Source organism: Elephantulus edwardii, unplaced genomic scaffold, assembly GCF_000299155.1.
Source record: "Elephantulus edwardii isolate Elephantulus edwardi_28Jun2011 unplaced genomic scaffold, EleEdw1.0 scaffold00554, whole genome shotgun sequence".
In the NCBI taxonomy this organism is placed as follows: Eukaryota; Metazoa; Chordata; class Mammalia; order Macroscelidea; family Macroscelididae; genus Elephantulus; species Elephantulus edwardii.
Genome location: NW_006400304.1, coordinates 260,631 through 276,856, shown reverse-complemented (window position 1 = coordinate 276,856; position 16,226 = coordinate 260,631). Strand labels below are relative to the sequence as shown.

The 16,226-nt window shown below is 49.6% G+C and overlaps 2 protein-coding genes across 3 annotated transcripts; one reads left to right on the top strand and one right to left on the bottom strand.

Annotated features, from left to right (window-relative positions):
* Window positions 1-4,337: 4,337 nt before the first annotated feature.
* Window positions 4,338-10,770, top strand: ENO3 (enolase 3 (beta, muscle)). Of its 2 annotated transcripts, XM_006903286.1 has the most exons (12): window positions 4,338-4,465; window positions 5,110-5,196; window positions 5,814-5,909; window positions 6,031-6,089; window positions 6,255-6,324; window positions 6,709-6,842; window positions 8,973-9,195; window positions 9,290-9,487; window positions 9,665-9,866; window positions 10,219-10,327; window positions 10,472-10,530; window positions 10,610-10,770. In XM_006903286.1, exons 1-12 carry the CDS (start codon window positions 4,360-4,362, stop codon window positions 10,677-10,679), a joined length of 1,413 nt encoding a protein of 470 aa, XP_006903348.1. In that variant the 5' UTR covers window positions 4,338-4,359; the 3' UTR covers window positions 10,680-10,770. The 2 variants fall into 2 exon arrangements, with proteins under 2 accessions (XP_006903348.1, XP_006903349.1); XM_006903287.1 differs by lacking the exons at window positions 4,338-4,465; window positions 6,031-6,089; window positions 6,255-6,324 and having other exon boundaries at window positions 5,112-5,196; window positions 10,610-10,679.
* A 1,050-nt stretch (window positions 10,771-11,820) lies between these two features.
* Window positions 11,821-16,200, bottom strand: SPAG7 (sperm associated antigen 7). The gene is made up of 7 exons (XM_006903280.1): window positions 16,089-16,200; window positions 13,525-13,592; window positions 13,004-13,092; window positions 12,802-12,886; window positions 12,607-12,696; window positions 12,352-12,508; window positions 11,821-12,237 (listed from the first exon to the last, which is right to left on the bottom strand). Exons 1-7 carry the CDS (start codon window positions 16,171-16,173, stop codon window positions 12,122-12,124), a joined length of 690 nt encoding a protein of 229 aa, XP_006903342.1. The 5' UTR covers window positions 16,174-16,200; the 3' UTR covers window positions 11,821-12,121.
* Between the last annotated feature and the right edge of the window lie 26 nt (window positions 16,201-16,226).

Below are 16,226 nucleotides of genomic sequence, written 5' to 3'. Positions count from 1 at the left end.
CCCGGATCACAGAACATTTCTGGCCCCCAAGTGTCAGCCCATTCACAAAAAAACTTGACCGGTCTTTGCCAACAAGAACTCCAACCTCAGCTGGCTAAAAGGGGAACCAAAAATCTATCAAAAGGAGTCAGTACACCTATGTTCCCACCCTGTTTTCCAAGACCCAACACAGCCCCTACTTCTCGGAGAGTTAAAGCCATTAAGCAGAAGGGGTACTTGCTTTGTACAAGTCCATGAAATTTGAGAATCTTAATAAAATGGTGTATGTGTGTGCACGGGAAGGATAAGGGTATAAAAGCAGTGGAAAAGTTTGTGCCCCAAAGACCAGGAACTTCAAATTTAAATAATGGTAACAAGGAGAAAGGGGTTGCCTATCCCCCTAAAAGGTTACATCTCGGTTTTAATAAGGAAGCAAACGGGAATTAAAGGGGGGCGAAAAACTAGGGTGGAACACTGTGGGGATGCTCACAATTCTCCTTCAGGAAAAGCAGAAGCAGAGAAGGGAAGGGAGGGGGCGGGTGAGGCAGGAGAAGCAACTTTGCCCTTATTTGGTCAAAGGTTCTGCAGGAGTGGTAGGGACCCGGACGCCTGGGTCTCCAAGTAACCTAGCGTTTAGGTCCAGGTGTCTTTGCTCCCTAAAAAGGACGCAGACCCTTGGAGGACCTCTAAGAGAGTTGGGAAACTTCTGAAAGGTGCCCGGGACAATACCCGACCAGTCAGCCCTCCCTTTTAGGTACTCCAAGGAACCTTTCTCCCCCTCTTCTCCTTACACCCCAAACCCCCACATCCGGTCCCCTCCCGCCCGGAAATCCCCTTCCCCCCTTCCGAACTTCCGCTCCCCTCCCCACTTCCGGGCAGTGTGGACTAGGGAGGTGGTGATAGGGACTGCAAGAATCACCTCATAGTCCTTAACTTAGCTCTATCAAAACTTCTCACAGAAGTTCCCCGCCCTAGGACCCGCTGGGTGGCGGGAAGGGAAGCTGCGGGGACTTCCGGGACTGACCTCACAAGAATGCAGGGTCCAACGTGCCGACGAGGGGGGCGTGTGGCGGCCTCGCCCTCACTAACGGAGCTGGGAGGGGCAGGGAACCCTGGAGGGCGGGCATGGGACCCAGACCAAGCGCCCAAGCTTCTCACTCGCATAGAACGGAAACAATGGTGGAAAGGGCGCGTGCTACCAGCCGGAAGTGAAGCAAGGGGTTCTGGGGTCCCCTAGCCCCTTCTCAATCACAAATGCTACTTAAAAATTGCAGCCTGGGCCCGCCCCGCCCTGGAGGAGGCGGAAGTGGGCCGCCGCACTGGGAGGCGCGCCCCTCCCCGCCCTGTGCCCCGGATGTAACGCCCCGTCGCGGAAAGCAGTGGCGGCCGGCGGGATGGACACAGCCGCCTGGGATGCAGGATTTGGGGGGGAGGGGGGTAACAGAGGAACCTATTCACGTGCAGCCGCCATTCGTGCTGCTCCCCGGGCAAAGACTGGCTCAGCCTTTTGCTGCCCTCCCCAGACCTCGCTCGCCCCCACCCAAGTCCCTCACTCAAAGTCCAAGCCTAGTCAGTTCCCCGGACCTCGAAGGCTTCACAGTACCGTGATGTTAACGAAGGTTTTCCCGGGGACAGCGGCCCAGACGGAGGGCGAGTCCTTATAGCCCACGATGGCCGCGTCCTGACAGGTCCCGTCCGCCATGAGGTTGTCGATGTAGGCGTTCCACCCGGCCATGTCTCTTCTATTGGACTGTTCTAAGTGTTGTTGCTGGGGCCGTGGGTAGAGCTCCGGCTGCCTCGGTCTGGCGGACGGGGGAAGCAGAGAGCTCGGGGCACGCGCTACCGTCCAGACCGCGGAGGCTCTTCTAGCTGTGCAGCAGCCCTCGCACCGCCACTTCCTGCTCCTCCCCCCTCCTTGATTTTTATTTGCAATAGGCGGTAGGGGCGGGGCCTGTGCCCATTCCTTCCTTCCCCCTTCCCCGCGCCTGTCTAGATATCGAACTTTGCAAATGTAATTAAAAAAAAAAATACCTAACCCTATTGCAAAACTTGCAGAGTTCGATGGAAAGCAATGTAAGAAGGATGGGGGGAGGAAATGACGGAGGCGAGGTTATGTAGGTTAAGGCTCGACTTCCCATAGAATATAAATTAGATTTTGGCAATGGGTGGGAAGGGAGGGAGCCAGAGGAAGTAAGGGCAGAAAAAGAAGGAAGAATTAGCAAGCTGCAAATTTATCAAGTTAAATGAAAGAGTTTGGGGAACCCAGGGTTAAACGGAACGATTCTCCCTTCCCCCCCACCTCTGCCGGAGGGAAGGGACGGCAGCGGAGGCGCCTGCGCCTGCGCCCAGGCAGGAGGGAGGGCGCGTGGGACGGTTTGGAGTTCAGAGCCGGCTGTAGTCTTAGCGGCACGCGCCGGGGAGCGGCTTGCTGGAGTGCTTTGGACCCTCTAACGAAGGAGGGAATGTGTCTCTTGCATGGAGTGAAAGAGTGGGTGCAAAATTGTGCGCACCTGCCTCTGCCCTCTTGGTTTTATTAATTCAAGAAACGAGGGAGCGAAGTTTGACAAAACATCCCAGCTGTTTTCAAAGCTGAAACCACGCACTAGCAGGACTTGGGATCTCTAGTAGCTGTCCAGGCGGTGCTGCCCATCCCCACTCCAGAGGACAGCCTTTCACGGGGTCATGTCCAGCCGAGGGCTTATCTCACGTCCTAATTCCCACCCGTGGATCCCGGGCCGTACCCTTTGGTCTGTGTCTGCAAAGGTCACTGAACGTGGGTACGAATGGGACTACTTCTTGGGGCGGAAGAATACTAAGCCAATATTGGAAATTTCCAAGAAGGGAAAACTCCTTATTACTTTCGGCTCGTTTGTTTTCAGGCTTTTAATTTTTTTTTTTTCTTCCATCAAGAAAACTTATGCTAAGAACTTGTGCGCGATTCGTTTGCACACCACCAGCTGAGAAGAGAGTGAGGGGCCAGTCCCTCGTGATCCTCTTATGTGAACCCGTCCGTCCGGGTCCTGCCCGCGCCGGCCTGAGGGGCTTGGCTGCTTCCGGTCCTTGAGCTGGGTTGACTCGTTTGAGTCCACCCTGATCCCCTGTTCCTCGACAGCCTCTGTGGCTGAGTCACTGGACCGTTTCGGGTGGAGCCGCTGTCGGGCACGTGGCAGTGCTCCCCGCCCGCCAATTCTTGACCTCTGGCCTGCCGCACCCCCCACCCCAGGGTGAAAATAAACCCTCTGGAGGGAGCGGCCAGAGATAAAAGAGGAGGACGAGACAGAAGACTTGGGGGAGCGGGGATCCTGGTGGGGGCGGGGAGCACCGGCGTCGCAGGGCAGGCGGGGCTCTTGGAAGGGCGCGGGTGCGAGGCACCCCGTGCATCTGCTCAACACCAGCGGGAGAGAACGCGGAGCTCGGGCCGCGTGACTCTGGCCGCCAGGGCCTCCCCGTCCCCTGCTTGCACAGCGGGAGCTGCAGGGAGAAGGCGAGGCTCACCTCACTCCCTTCAGACCCGCTGAAGCAGGGTGTTGAGACCCACTTATAGACGCAGCTCTCCGAACTAGACTCTCAGTGGGCCACTCCTTCCTTGTGTCCATTCATTTTTTTCCCACTCCCGACTCGACATTATCCGTCATTCCTGAAGGCCCTGCAGTCGGTGGGAAAAAGGGCTCTTGACCTCAAATCCCTACGCTGGACGTTAAATGCTGCCCCAGCGCGGTCATTCGGGCAGGCACAGTGCCAGCTCTAAGGGATCGAGTAAATTTGTTTCCTTCTCCCTTTGCTGGCCGAGTTAGGATCATTTGGGTGAAGCCTAGAGCAGCTGCTATGAGCAGGACCCTAAGAGGTGAGACCCTTTCACTTTCTGGGTGGGGTTTTCACTTTTACAAAACCAACAGCTTGCTCAGAAGTCCTCTTCGCCCCACTTGAATCAAGAGGCGGCCCAACACTGCCAAGTGAGCAGAGCATGTGTGGGTGTCAATCCTGCAGCCCCTCTTCGAAGGCCCCCTCCCCAACCCTGCAAGCTCAAGTTACCCCTGACCTTTCCTAAAGGGCACCCGGTTCCTCTTTAACATTTGCAAAAGAGATGTCTACTCCCGGGGAGGGTGAGGGACCACCCTTCCCATCTGACACCCCTCACTTGCACTTCTCAAAAAAAATTAAGACGGGAAGACTTTTATTAGGCTGGGGGCCTCTTTGGCCTTTAGGAAAGGGACAGGTTCCAGGACCAAAGGCTTCACACATAGGCTTTTTTCAGTGGGCATTTATTTGGCTGCTAGCCTTGTGTGGCCTGCAAGGGGAGGGGGAATATGGAGAGAGAGGCGGGGCTGGCTGAGAGCTGGGGTGGCTCAGGGATAAATGCCCAGCCCGAGAGGGGGTGAGATGACACTGTCCCAGCTGCCACCTAGACTCGAATCTCACCTCAAACCTCCAGCGAAGACATCCAGGTCTGCTGAATCTTTAACCCCAGGATTGAGGGCGGTAAAGGGTGAGAGTGGAGCTGTCCATCTTGCGTGCTCCACTCCATTTTTTCCACCTGGGACTTGGGAAGCTTGAAAAGACAGGAGAGAGTGGAGCACGCAAGATGGTACAACCTCTGGGGACACTGAAGATACTGAAATGAGGCTGGGAGGAGAGGCAGAGGCAGCAGTTTGTAAGGAGGATACTTAAGAGACAGACAGGGAATTTGGGATATGGGAAGCTTTGGAGGAAATTTAAGATCAGGAAATAGCAGGAGATTTGAGGGCCAGGATGCTGTGAAAAATAGATTGCTTGACTGGAAGTGTGAGAAGAGAAGGCATAACTAACTAGCTGTAGATCTGGGGAAAACAGGGTTTCCCCAACTGGTAGCTCTCAATGAATTCCCAAGGAAAAGATCTCTAGAAAAGTTAGGGAGGGGGTTCAGAAGGGTTCTAACCTAATTAGGTCTCTCCCCATTTAGGTTGGGGATAGAACAGGAGAGTGAGTGGGGGAAGGGGCTATGCCAGCCTCTTTGGTCTGTGACCTTTTTATGGGATATTTTTAGCTCCAGCACCTGCCTTCTTTGGGTAGAGAAGACTCTTAAAGGGCAAGGGATTTCTGATTCCTTAAGGGATCAACTATCCATGCTCACTCTTACCTCTTGTCCAACAGCCATGGCCATGCAGAAAATATTTGCTCGGGAAATTCTGGACTCCAGGGGCAACCCCACAGTAGAAGTGGACCTGCACACAGCCAAGGGTAACAAGCCTTTTGGAAGGCAGCTATGTTCATCACTATACCATACATGCAACACAAGCCTTTTTAATCAGTTCTTGTTGGGATGTTCCAGCCCTCTGTGCTCTATCAGCCCTTTTCTCTGGGATGTCTGCCCCTAGATTCTTAGACCCTTCTCTTTTAACCTTCGTTCCTGAGATAAGAGCAGAAGTTTCTGTCTCCTGTCTCTGGCTTAGAAAGGAGACCTCATGCTTAAAGTGGACTCTCTGATCTTCCAATTCCTCCTGTCCCAGGCTAATTAAAAAGAGCCCTGGTAATGAAAGCTCAGCAGTTCAAATTTTCTAGCTGCTCTGTGGGAGGAAATTGTCCCTTTCCATAAAGATTTATAGCCTTAGAAGCAAGAGTTGGAATTGAAACCAGTTTGATGACAATGGGTTAGGTGGGTGGTGCCATGGTTAAGAACTCAGCTACAGACTCTCCACTTGCTCCCTGAGAGAAACATGTGGCAGTCTGCTTCCATGAAGATTGTAGCCTTGGAAACCCAGTGAGACAGTTCCAGTCTCTGCTATAGGAATCTGCTCCAGGACAACAGGAACAGTTTGAGGGAGTTTGTTTTGGTTTATTTTAAATCTTCTCTCCAGGCCGATTCAGAGCAGCTGTGCCCAGCGGAGCTTCCACGGGGATCTATGAAGCTCTGGAACTAAGAGATGGAGACAAAGCACGCTACCTGGGGAAAGGTGAGAAAAACCCAAACAGCATAGGTAGAGAACAGGAACTAAAGTTCTTGGGGAGTTGGATTGCACAGGAAGAGCCCTCATTAGATCAGAGTTCTCTGAACCCCTTCTCTGGCTTCCACAGGAGTCCTGAAGGCTGTGGAGCACATCAACAAGACTCTAGGTCCTGCTCTGCTGGAAAAGGTGAGTGGAGAGACCTACTTCTCTGGCCCTCCTCCCTGTGTCCCTGCTGTTCTTGCCCCAGACATCCTCTCTCCTCCAGATAGCTTTATAATTCTCTCCTAGACATGCCTAGACGCTTAAGAAATCAGACCTCTTTCTCTGCTCTCCCTCCTCAAACCTTTTCAGAAACTGAGTGTTGTGGATCAAGAAAAAGTTGACAAATTTATGATTGAGCTGGATGGTACCGAGAATAAGTGTGAGTGAAGGGGAAGAGATGAAGGAAGAAACGGGACAAACCCCTAACTGAGTGTTTTGGGGCTTTTTCTTGTCCCATGTTTTGAGGCACATCAGAGATTCATGGATTTATATTCATTCCACAGGCATTTCCTGCTGCCTGTTGTCTGCCAGGCCTGGGATGGGCTGTAATTGATTCAGATGCCTGCCTGAAACAGTCAAATTCCTCTGGGGTGGGGGTCTCCCAGAACTCCTTGGGTATAGGAGGAAAGAGAAATCCATGAATTATGAATGCCCAGTTGTTTGGGACTGTGGATTCTTCACAGAGTTACCAGAGAGGGTCTTGAGGATATGACCTCAAACTCAGAGAAGCTCTCATCCTTTCTTCCCATTTGTCTCCTTCTAGCCAAGTTTGGGGCCAATGCCATCCTGGGCGTGTCCCTGGCCGTGTGCAAGGCAGGAGCAGCAGAGAAGGGGGTTCCCCTCTACCGCCACATTGCAGACCTCGCTGGGAATCCAGACCTCGTTCTCCCAGTGCCTGTGAGTGCAGCTGTCCTGCCAGATCCCACTGACATTTTGCCCCACCCAACTTTGGGTGCATAAGCCAAAAGCAAACCCATCATGTTTCAGTTACAACTCCTAGTGACCCTGTTGTGCAGAGTGTAAATTGCCCTGTAGTGTTTCCAAGGTTGTAAATCTTTGCAGAATCAGACTGCCGCATCTTTATTTCACGGGCAACAGTGGGCTCAAACTGACAAATTTTTTTGGTTAGGTTGAAAGCTTTAATCTCTGCACCACCAGATCTTCTGGTGTATGACCTGCCTCTGGGAAATCTACCTTCAAAGCAGCTGTTTCTTGAAACCTAATCTCTCAAACTATGGTTCAGCCCCTCCTCTCCCTCCCACAATCCAAAACTTCCTTCATGACTTCCCTTAGCTTAATTTCCTAGGCAGTAACTCTAACTCAATTTCTAACTTTAATTTGCCCCAGTATCCACCATCCAAATTAGAATGAGACTTCTTCACATAACAAGGAGTTTGCTATTTCTTGGTCTCTAAACCTTCTTGAACCATATTTTCTCTTTATGGAAGCCCTTTGAATTTAATCTCAACAATAATGCTTCTATGTATTGTTACTCATTAGGCAGATTGTCTAATATGAACAATTTTAAACTTGAGTATGCCTGTTCACAATTGAATGATTTTGAGCAAGTTACTAACTCTGTGCTTCAGTTTCTTCCTTTGTAAAATAGGGGGACAGGAAGCCTAGCATTTGAGAAGTTCCACTGCCAATCCCAGAGCAAGTGGTCTGAATCCACCAGTTGCTCTGTGGGAGAAAGATAGGCAGTCTCCTCTCCTGCAATTTACAGCCTTGACAACCCACTGAAAGGTCAACTAGGAGTTGGTTCTAACTCATATCCAGAATGTGCTGTTTTGTTTTGTTCATAGAATTGTTTTGAGATTGCAATGGATAGATAATAGTGAGCTCTGGTGGCCTACTAGTAAGGAGCTATGCTGCCAACTCAGATGCAAGTGGTTTGAATCCACCAGCTGCTCCATAGAAGAAAGTTGTCTTGTGCGATTTAGTGCCTCTGAAAACCCACTGAAGGGTGAGCTATGAGTTGGTTCTGAGGCAACAGTACACAACAATGTGATACAAGTAGATTCAGATTTAGGACACATTAAATTAGGATGAATCACAGTTGGTATGTCTTTATTGTTGGTAATATGTACCACATACAATGTTGCTCCATGAAATTTGCTTATGTTCTCATTCTCATGTCGACCCTCAAGGCTTTGTTTTAAAGACAAAGATCAGACTTATAAAAATACTGTTGATGAAAAGCAACAATAATGCTAAAGATAAACATGAAGTAATTGACTTATGTCTGAACTAATTTTCAATAGTCAATGGGATGGAACCTTGTCTTAAAACAAAGACTACCTGTATATGTAATAATGTATTTAAAGTAGTGCCTGGCACATAAAAACCAATATAAAACTAAGCCAATTGCTACTTAGAGAATTCAAACTCATGGTGGCCTCACATGCTTAGTGTAGAACTGCATTTGATGGGATTTTTAAAAAAATTTTATTATTTGTGTGTGTGCATGTACCGTCAAATCAGATCTGACTGGTACAGGAGAAGATTGTCCCTCCTTCCCCGGCAGAGCATCTGATGGATTCGAACTGTGCGCCTCTGGATTGCAGTGCAGCTTCTTGCCACTAGGCCATCAGAGCTCCTTGATGGAATTTTTAATGGCTGTAAGTTTATAGGAGATTGCCTGGCCTTTCTTCCAGAGCACTTCTGGATGGATTTGAACTATTAACTTTTCAATTAACAGCTGAACACAGACCATTTGTACCACTTGGGGACCTTACTTGTCACTTAGGAAGTGCTGCTATGTAAGGGATAGTTATTAACTATTATCATTATTATATCTGGTACATGCTTTTTACTTTGTATTCAATTTTTATCATTTTCAACAAAATTTCCTGTAGGGATATAGGTGTTATATTTATTTTGTAGAAATAAAGAGGCTCTGAGGAACAAAATCACTTTTTCTAGGCCCTTCAACTGTAAGTAGGAGATCCAGGACTCAATCTTCCAGCCCTTCTTGATTGTTTCTACTGCCCCTGACCAGGTCTAAGTGCACTGTTTTTCTCCCAGGCCTTCAATGTGATCAATGGAGGCTCCCATGCTGGAAACAAGCTGGCCATGCAAGAGTTCATGATTCTGCCTGTAGGAGCTAGCTCTTTCAAGGAAGCCATGCGCATTGGTGCTGAGGTCTACCACCACCTCAAGGGGGTCATCAAGGCCAAGTATGGGAAGGATGCCACTAATGTGGGTGACGAGGGTGGCTTTGCACCCAATATCTTGGAGAACAATGAAGGTCAGTGCTCATCTGGGCTTCCATGGAGAGGAGGACTATGGGCTGCAGAGGTGGGCCCCTTGGACCCTCAGATCCTCTCTTGCTCATCTCTCAGCCCTAGAGCTGCTGAAGACAGCCATCCAGGCAGCTGGATACCCAGACAAGGTAGTGATTGGCATGGATGTGGCAGCTTCAGAGTTCTTTCGCAATGGGAAGTATGATCTTGACTTTAAGTCGCCAGATGACCCTGCCCGGCACATTACGGGGGAGAAGCTGGGGGAACTGTACAAGAGCTTCATCAAGAACTATCCTGGTAAGACCTCTTGTTGCTCCTTCCTGAGCCACAAGTAACTGCTTCACCCCCTGACTTCACTGCCCTCTAATGCTACCTGCTCAAGTCCTTCCAGTCCTTTGGCCTATCACCCAATCTTCTGACCCCTTTATGAGGCCTCTTCTGATTTGTAACCTTGTTTCTTACCACCCCCCCCAGTGGTCTCCATTGAGGATCCCTTTGACCAGGATGACTGGGCCACCTGGACCTCATTCCTCCAGGGGGTTGACATCCAGATTGTGGGAGATGACCTCACAGTCACCAACCCCAAGAGGATTGCTCAGGCTGTTGAGAAGAAGGCTTGCAATTGCCTGCTCCTGAAGGTCAACCAGATTGGCTCAGTGACTGAGTCTATTCAGGCGTGAGTCCCCGACACTGGGGCTCACCATAGCCTCTCTGTGTTCCAGCCACTCCAGCTACAGCTTTGTCCATTAGCTCCAAGTCTACCTTCGAGCCCTACCAACTGCTCCACTCCCTTACCTGGAGGTTTTAATTAGTCCTTGTCCACCCTGATGACCTTACCAGTTCATGAGCCATCTCAGGAATCTAAATTCAGGATCAGGAAGGGTCCCTTCCTCTCCTGCTTTCCAAAGAACCCAAAACCCCAGCTCTCTTCTCAAAGTGTCCACTGCTGTTAGGATGATCAAAAAGTCAAGGGTAAAGCCCCACTGCCTAGTCTGTCAGGCCTTACCAAGTCCTCTCTCTCTATCCAGCTGCAAACTGGCTCAGTCTAATGGCTGGGGGGTGATGGTGAGCCACCGATCCGGGGAGACTGAGGACACGTTCATTGCTGACCTTGTGGTGGGACTTTGCACAGGACAGGTACTCATGGCTATATCCTAGAGTCCTATGGTGTTTTTTCTGGAAAATTTGGTCTTAAGTTGAAAACCACACCACAGGCTGCTCCCTCGAGCTAGGCTCAGCCTCAGTCCCACACCACCCTCTGAATTCCTCTTCACTTATCAGATCAAGACTGGTGCTCCCTGCCGCTCAGAACGTCTGGCCAAATATAACCAGCTCATGAGGTACTATGGGTTCAGTGGGCATGAGAGGCAGGGGACTGCTAGGCTGAGAGGCTACACTCTCACCCTGTCTGCCTTCTAGGATCGAGGAAGCTCTTGGGGACAAAGCTGTCTTTGCTGGACGCAAGTTCCGTAATCCAAAGGCCAAGTGAAAAGCTGGAGACCTAAGACCCCACCACGACTGGACAAGAAGATAGGCCTTCTTGTGCCTTTCCCCAGAAATAAACACTGGTGCCAACCAAGTCAGCACTGCTTCTTTGTTGGGGGAGGGAATGTGGTCCTTGGGCAAGTGAGATGGGAAGTGAAGTGGTGGGGGCAGGAAGCAGAGACAGAATAGAGGTGTGACCTCTGGGAGCTAGGAAGTGCAGGACTCAGAGAGGAAGTTGGGCTGGATCTAGAATGACAGGGCAGTTCACATTTTGAGGTTGGGAGAAGGGGTTCCATACGTGAATGAAGATGAAGAGGCACGGAAGGAATAAAAATCCAGTTTCAAAAGGGAAGAAAGGGAGGGGGACCAAGGATCTGGACATATGAGAGTAGCTGGATCAGATTTGCCCATAAATTGAAGTAAATAGCCTACACAGTGCTATAGGCTTCATGAGGATGAGACTAATAATTAGAGCAGCTAAGCGAGCTCTAGTGGGTAAAAAATTGCGCTGCCAACCCAAAGGCAGACAGACAGTTCAAGTCCACCAGTTGCTCCTTAGAAGAAAGTTAGGCAGACTCCTACTCCTATCATGCCACCTAACAACACACTTCAAGGGAGCTCTTGTGGTTGTAGTTCAAACGTTTAGTACTTCCCTGGTGGTTTGAATCCACCAGCAGCTCCATGGGAGAAAGATGGGCAATCTCTTCCCATGTGATTTACAGCCTCTCAGAAACCTGCTGGAGGGTCAACTGTGAGTTGATTCCAACTCAATGGCTAGAAGATTGGAGCACTTTTATGGAGTCTCCAAAAATTGTAACAGTTGTAAATGCTTGCCATATGTGACTTGTATAATCTTTGAAATTATCCCATCAGATAAGTACCATTATTACCCCATTCTAAAGAAAGTGTAAGTAATTTATTCAAGGTAACAGAGCTAGTAAGTGGCAGAGCCAGGAATCAAGCCAGGACATCGAGTTCTAGCAAAAGTGCTCTTAAAATAATTAGTCTTATTTTATAAGACTAATATTAGGCAATCTCTGACCTATACAAACAGTGATTTTATACTGTTCAACTTAAAATTATTCTCCTTCCTCTTTGTCAGTGGCTCTAGGACCCACCTTTCCTTGCACAAACCAACCAGGATATTGGGCCAAACAGTGTTTATTGAATGTGAAGTAACCACATGGGGAAGAAAATTCCAAGGAGAATAATACAGATTAAATACCCACCTGGCACTCTGGCTCTTACATACACATGTACACACACACCCCCACCCACCCATATACATATCCAAGCTCCAGCAGTGGTATCCAAACCCCTGCTCACCTCCAGCCTGAGCGAGCTCCAGTGGGAGGTGGCTCAGAGCTGGGGCTTTGGAGTGGGGTCTAATAGCAGCAGCCTTGTCCCTTCCTGCCCTGCCCCAGAGGACAAAGGGAGCTGGAGTGCCTAGGAGGTAGGTGGCAGCTCTTCCCCACTCTGTGTCTGTCGTAGACGCTTCTTGGCTCGGATCTCATTCATAGCCTCTTCAATGGAGCGTGTATCCCTCTTGTTGGCCACAGGCACTGTGGGCAAAGGACAGGAGGGTGAGGAAGGTTTGGGGCCCTGTGCCTCAGTATATCCTCTCCCTTTGTCCTCTGGTCTTCCACGGCCTTCCCGAGCCCCCACTGTAGTCTCACCACAGCCGTAGGTCTTATTGGCCTGTAGCATGTGGGCTGCATCCTTGGCTGCACCCTTGCCGATCAAGTGGCTGTACTTGTCCTTGTAGTCACTGGCAGGACTCACCACCACAGGTCCCTGCTGAGCTGCCTCCTCCTCCTGCCTTTGAGCCAGCTCCTAGGGGTGCAGAGGGAGGGCACCAAGGCTCAGGGACTGGTCCCCAGCCTTTTGCAGGGGTTAAGTGGTAAGTCTCCAAGGATGCCAGAGTAGCTCACCTTCAGTTTCCGTTTCTCCTCAGCCTTCTGGGGGTCCCACTCTTCTCCACGGCGGTAAGACTCCAGTTCTTCATCGGAAGGTGCAAACTCCTGAGGAAGAAGGGCAGGTTTCATATAAATATTTTTTCTCATTCCCTACCACAAAGGGAAGGTGTGTGAGGTAAGCAGAAAAAGGGAGAGAATTAGGCCTTTCACCTTTTTGAAGATCATGACATAGCGACAGTCATCATCTTCTCCAAAGGAGAAGGATGTCAAGCCAGCCACTTCTACCACATCATGTCTGGAAAGGGAGGGCAGAGTGCAGAAGCCACTGAGGTTCTTCTCAAGGGTTCTCCAGCTAGCCCATTCAAGTCACCCAACACCCATGTCCTGTGTCCCTGGGCCCAGAGGCACTCACAGTATGCTCCTCTCTATTTTATTCATTGGCTGAAACTTTTTCTTGATCTGCCCACTGTCTTGTATGAAGTCTGACACCTCTTTCTCCATCTTGGGGGAGGGAAAAGGAAAGAAGATGTAAGATGACAACTCCACCCCACACCCCTCTCCCCCAACTGGACCAGGAGGCCTTCTTGATCTTCCCACACCTTTCCTAGCTTCTACACCTTAAGTTTTGAGACTTAACGTCCCTTGAGACATTTTCTTTTTATAATTTTTTCTTTTATTACTACACATTTTTTTTTTAATGTGTGTACCGTCAAATCGGATCTGACTGGTACAGGAGGCGATTGTTCCTCCTTCTTCAGCAGAGCATCTGGTAGATTTGTACCGGGCATCTCTAGGATTGCAGTGCAGCTTCTTGCCACTAGGCCACCAGAGCTCACCCCTTGAGACATTTTCAAAGTGAGCCCTTAACCTTCTAATTCTAACTTTAAGGAGGTCCTTCCTGAAGGCTGCTTTGATCTCTCCAATTGTTCTCACCCTTTTACGAAACTCCACTTTCTGTTGTTTCTCTTGCTCCTGTAGTTTCTTCAGGTGGGCAGCCTGCTCTGGGGGTGAGAAATGGCAGTATGAGGCCAGGGCTGGAAGCCCGAGTAGGGAGGGTTTATAAGGCTTCATATAAAGTCTAGTGTTCACTGGGGATGTTAGGCTGGTTAGCAGGGTTGTTTATTCATTAAGCATTTATTGATATGTACAATACCTCCCTCTAGGCCCTAGGATACAAAGGTGATTCAAATATATTTAGCTCTTCAGGAGCTCATGGTTTATTGGGAGCTACAAAGATTAGAATCACGTATCTCAATCCTAGTGGGGACTGCATACAAAGAACTTTATAAACAGAGAACTTGGGTACAGGGAGCAAACCAACTAAGCCCCTGGCCTCATAGAGTTTATCTATCATCTCACTGTCTACCAAGCAAGAGATAAATGATTTAAATTTATATATTTTGTAAACATGCCCCAACACATACACTCTACTTCAGTTCAGCAGGATGCTGCTGCAATGGCTGGTCTGACAGCCTTCATCTTTGGTAGTAAAGTGTCCATAGTAGTTGCAAAGGAACTACATTACCTAACCCATCTCCTCTTCCTTACATCCATCCTGCCTCCTACCACTTCCTCTGCCTCTTGGCCCAGGGGTGTTGTTTACTTCACACTTGCCTGACTTCCTACATCTTGTTGCCTCTGGAGCTTTGAGAAAATGACCCTTTCTACTCTCGCTCCAGTTTGAAATGCCCCTCCCCTGTCTTCTGCCTTTTTAAGCCCTTTATAAATCCTTAAAACCCACTTCTTTCACAAATCTGAATCCGTCCAATTACAAAATGCACCTCCTCCCATTTCCCTCATTCCTCTGCTTCTTTGACATGTTATTCCTTTTCTGCTGACCACTCTGCTTCCTCTTGCGAACTGTGAGATCTGCCCTGAGTCTGTTTCCACGCTTCTTTCACTAGCCCAAAAAGCATTTGCCTCATACACCCACTCCAGCATCTGCTGAGGACACAATGTAACTTTTGGTTTGGGTTTTTAGGTGGTTTGTTTTGGTTTTTTTTTTTTTAACAGAGGAGGAGTTTCTTGAAGGCAGAGTTCTAGTCCTGGTCCTTGTCACACTTGCAGCTGAAATGACTCCAGAATACTTGCTTAAAACAAAACACCTTTACCACTGATTTTATAACTAGTCTGTGAGTCCACGTGGAAAGGTGACATCCGATTATAGTTAAAACCTTAGGTTCAAAAGATACACTGGAGTTTAAAACCCTGCCATTTATGGTGTCACCTCAGGAAAGTGACTAAACTATGAACTCTGAAGGCCTTTCGAGTCTGTCAAGCTTGGTTAGTGATCCTGACCTTGGCAGTTGCAGGTGGCATGAAATAATGTTTTCCATTCTCTTCTTCCTCAATCCTCTGCCTGTAACACATTGCTTCCCCCCACCCCCGACTCCGTCTTCTCATTATTCACATCCCAACTCATTGGACCACTGGCAGGTTAGAAGCCGCCCTAGGTTAAGAATCCCGGGTAGGCAATTCTCTCTCATGGTATTGATCAAGTTGATTATTAAATGTCTGTATAATCGCTTCATCGATGTATGTCTAAGTCCCAGCCTGTAGGCTAGCTCCCTGAAATATTAAGCAGCACTTAAGTTCTCGGTAGGCACGCTGTCTGCCCAGGCCCAGCTCGTGCTTGTGGGGACCCGGGGCTGAGACAAGGGCTGTCTTTGGTTAAGGCCTGTGATGTTGGGAGCTGGGGTCCTGTCCAAAACCGTCCTTCCGCCGGCTTCATTCATATGCCATAACACAAGCAATGGAGGGTGGTGGGACTAGCCGCCAGGCCGCGCCCAACACAGGTTTACTGAACTCCCGGGGCGCCAGGAGAGAAGTGCCCCCAAGATAACGCGGCGCGGAGGGGGTATGGCCAATAAGAGCAGACCGGGCGTTTCTCTCCAATCAGCAGCACAATCCACTTAAGCAGCTAGGAAATATAGGGCTACAGACTGGAGGAGGGCCATAAAGCCACCAAAAAGCCCAGTAACCAATTGGAGGGTCTTAGCGCGGGTCAGAGGAAAGGTCGAATATTTATTAAGTAGGCTTTTTAAGTTGAGATAACCAATAAAGGCGAAAGGATTGTGAATGGGCATGACCTGAATCCAATCGGAATAGTGACTAGGGTGGCGACAAGTGGGAGGAGCCCGCCATCTTCCAATCCGACGAAGAGATGAGACCTAGTAAAGCTAGGCGGGGTCGGCGGGACCCAACCAATCACATCACAACAACAGCGGACAGGCAGGTACACCAACTAATTGAAAATAAAGGCTGCAGAAGCTCTGGGTAGGAGGAAAGACTAGGAAGGAGGAGCTAGATTTTGAGTAACCAATCTTCGTCCGCTAAGAACAGCGGGCGGTTCTGCAGCCCTTTTAGGGACTCTGGGGGGCTCTGCAGGGGCCTTTGAGGGGTCTTCCATGGTTGAGGAGGCGGTTTCGCCCATAGAGGGAAGACTAGGATCCTGAGAGCCGCGTGAAGAAAAGCAGCTATGAATTTGGAATCCTCACCTCGGGCCTTGCGCCGAGTCTCCTGATCACCGAGGCTGGGCGGCTTCTCCATGGAGCTCAGGATGGAGCCCAGTAGGTCCGCCATCTTGGGAAAGACTGAGAGGAGGCGGTGCGTCTTAAAGGGAAGGGCGAAATGCC

What these genes read in the sequence shown, in the direction of transcription:
- ENO3 (XM_006903286.1), top strand. Translation starts at nt 4,360, where the DNA reads ATGACACTGTCCCAGCTGCCACCTAGACTCGAATCTCACCTCAAACCT. An exon ending in AGGATTGAGGGCGGTAAAGG is followed by an intron (nt 4,466 to 5,109) that starts GTGAGAGTGGAG and finishes CTTGTCCAACAG; the next exon opens with CCATGGCCATGCAGAAAATA. An exon ending in GTCCTGCTCTGCTGGAAAAG is followed by an intron (nt 6,090 to 6,254) that starts GTGAGTGGAGAG and finishes AAACCTTTTCAG; the next exon opens with AAACTGAGTGTTGTGGATCA.
- SPAG7 (XM_006903280.1), bottom strand. Translation starts at nt 16,173, where the DNA reads ATGGCGGACCTACTGGGCTCCATCCTGAGCTCCATGGAGAAGCCGCCC. An exon ending in ATGTCATGATCTTCAAAAAG is followed by an intron (nt 12,697 to 12,801) that starts GTGAAAGGCCTA and finishes CTTCTTCCTCAG; the next exon opens with GAGTTTGCACCTTCCGATGA. An exon ending in CAATAAGACCTACGGCTGTG is followed by an intron (nt 12,238 to 12,351) that starts GTGAGACTACAG and finishes CTTTGCCCACAG; the next exon opens with TGCCTGTGGCCAACAAGAGG.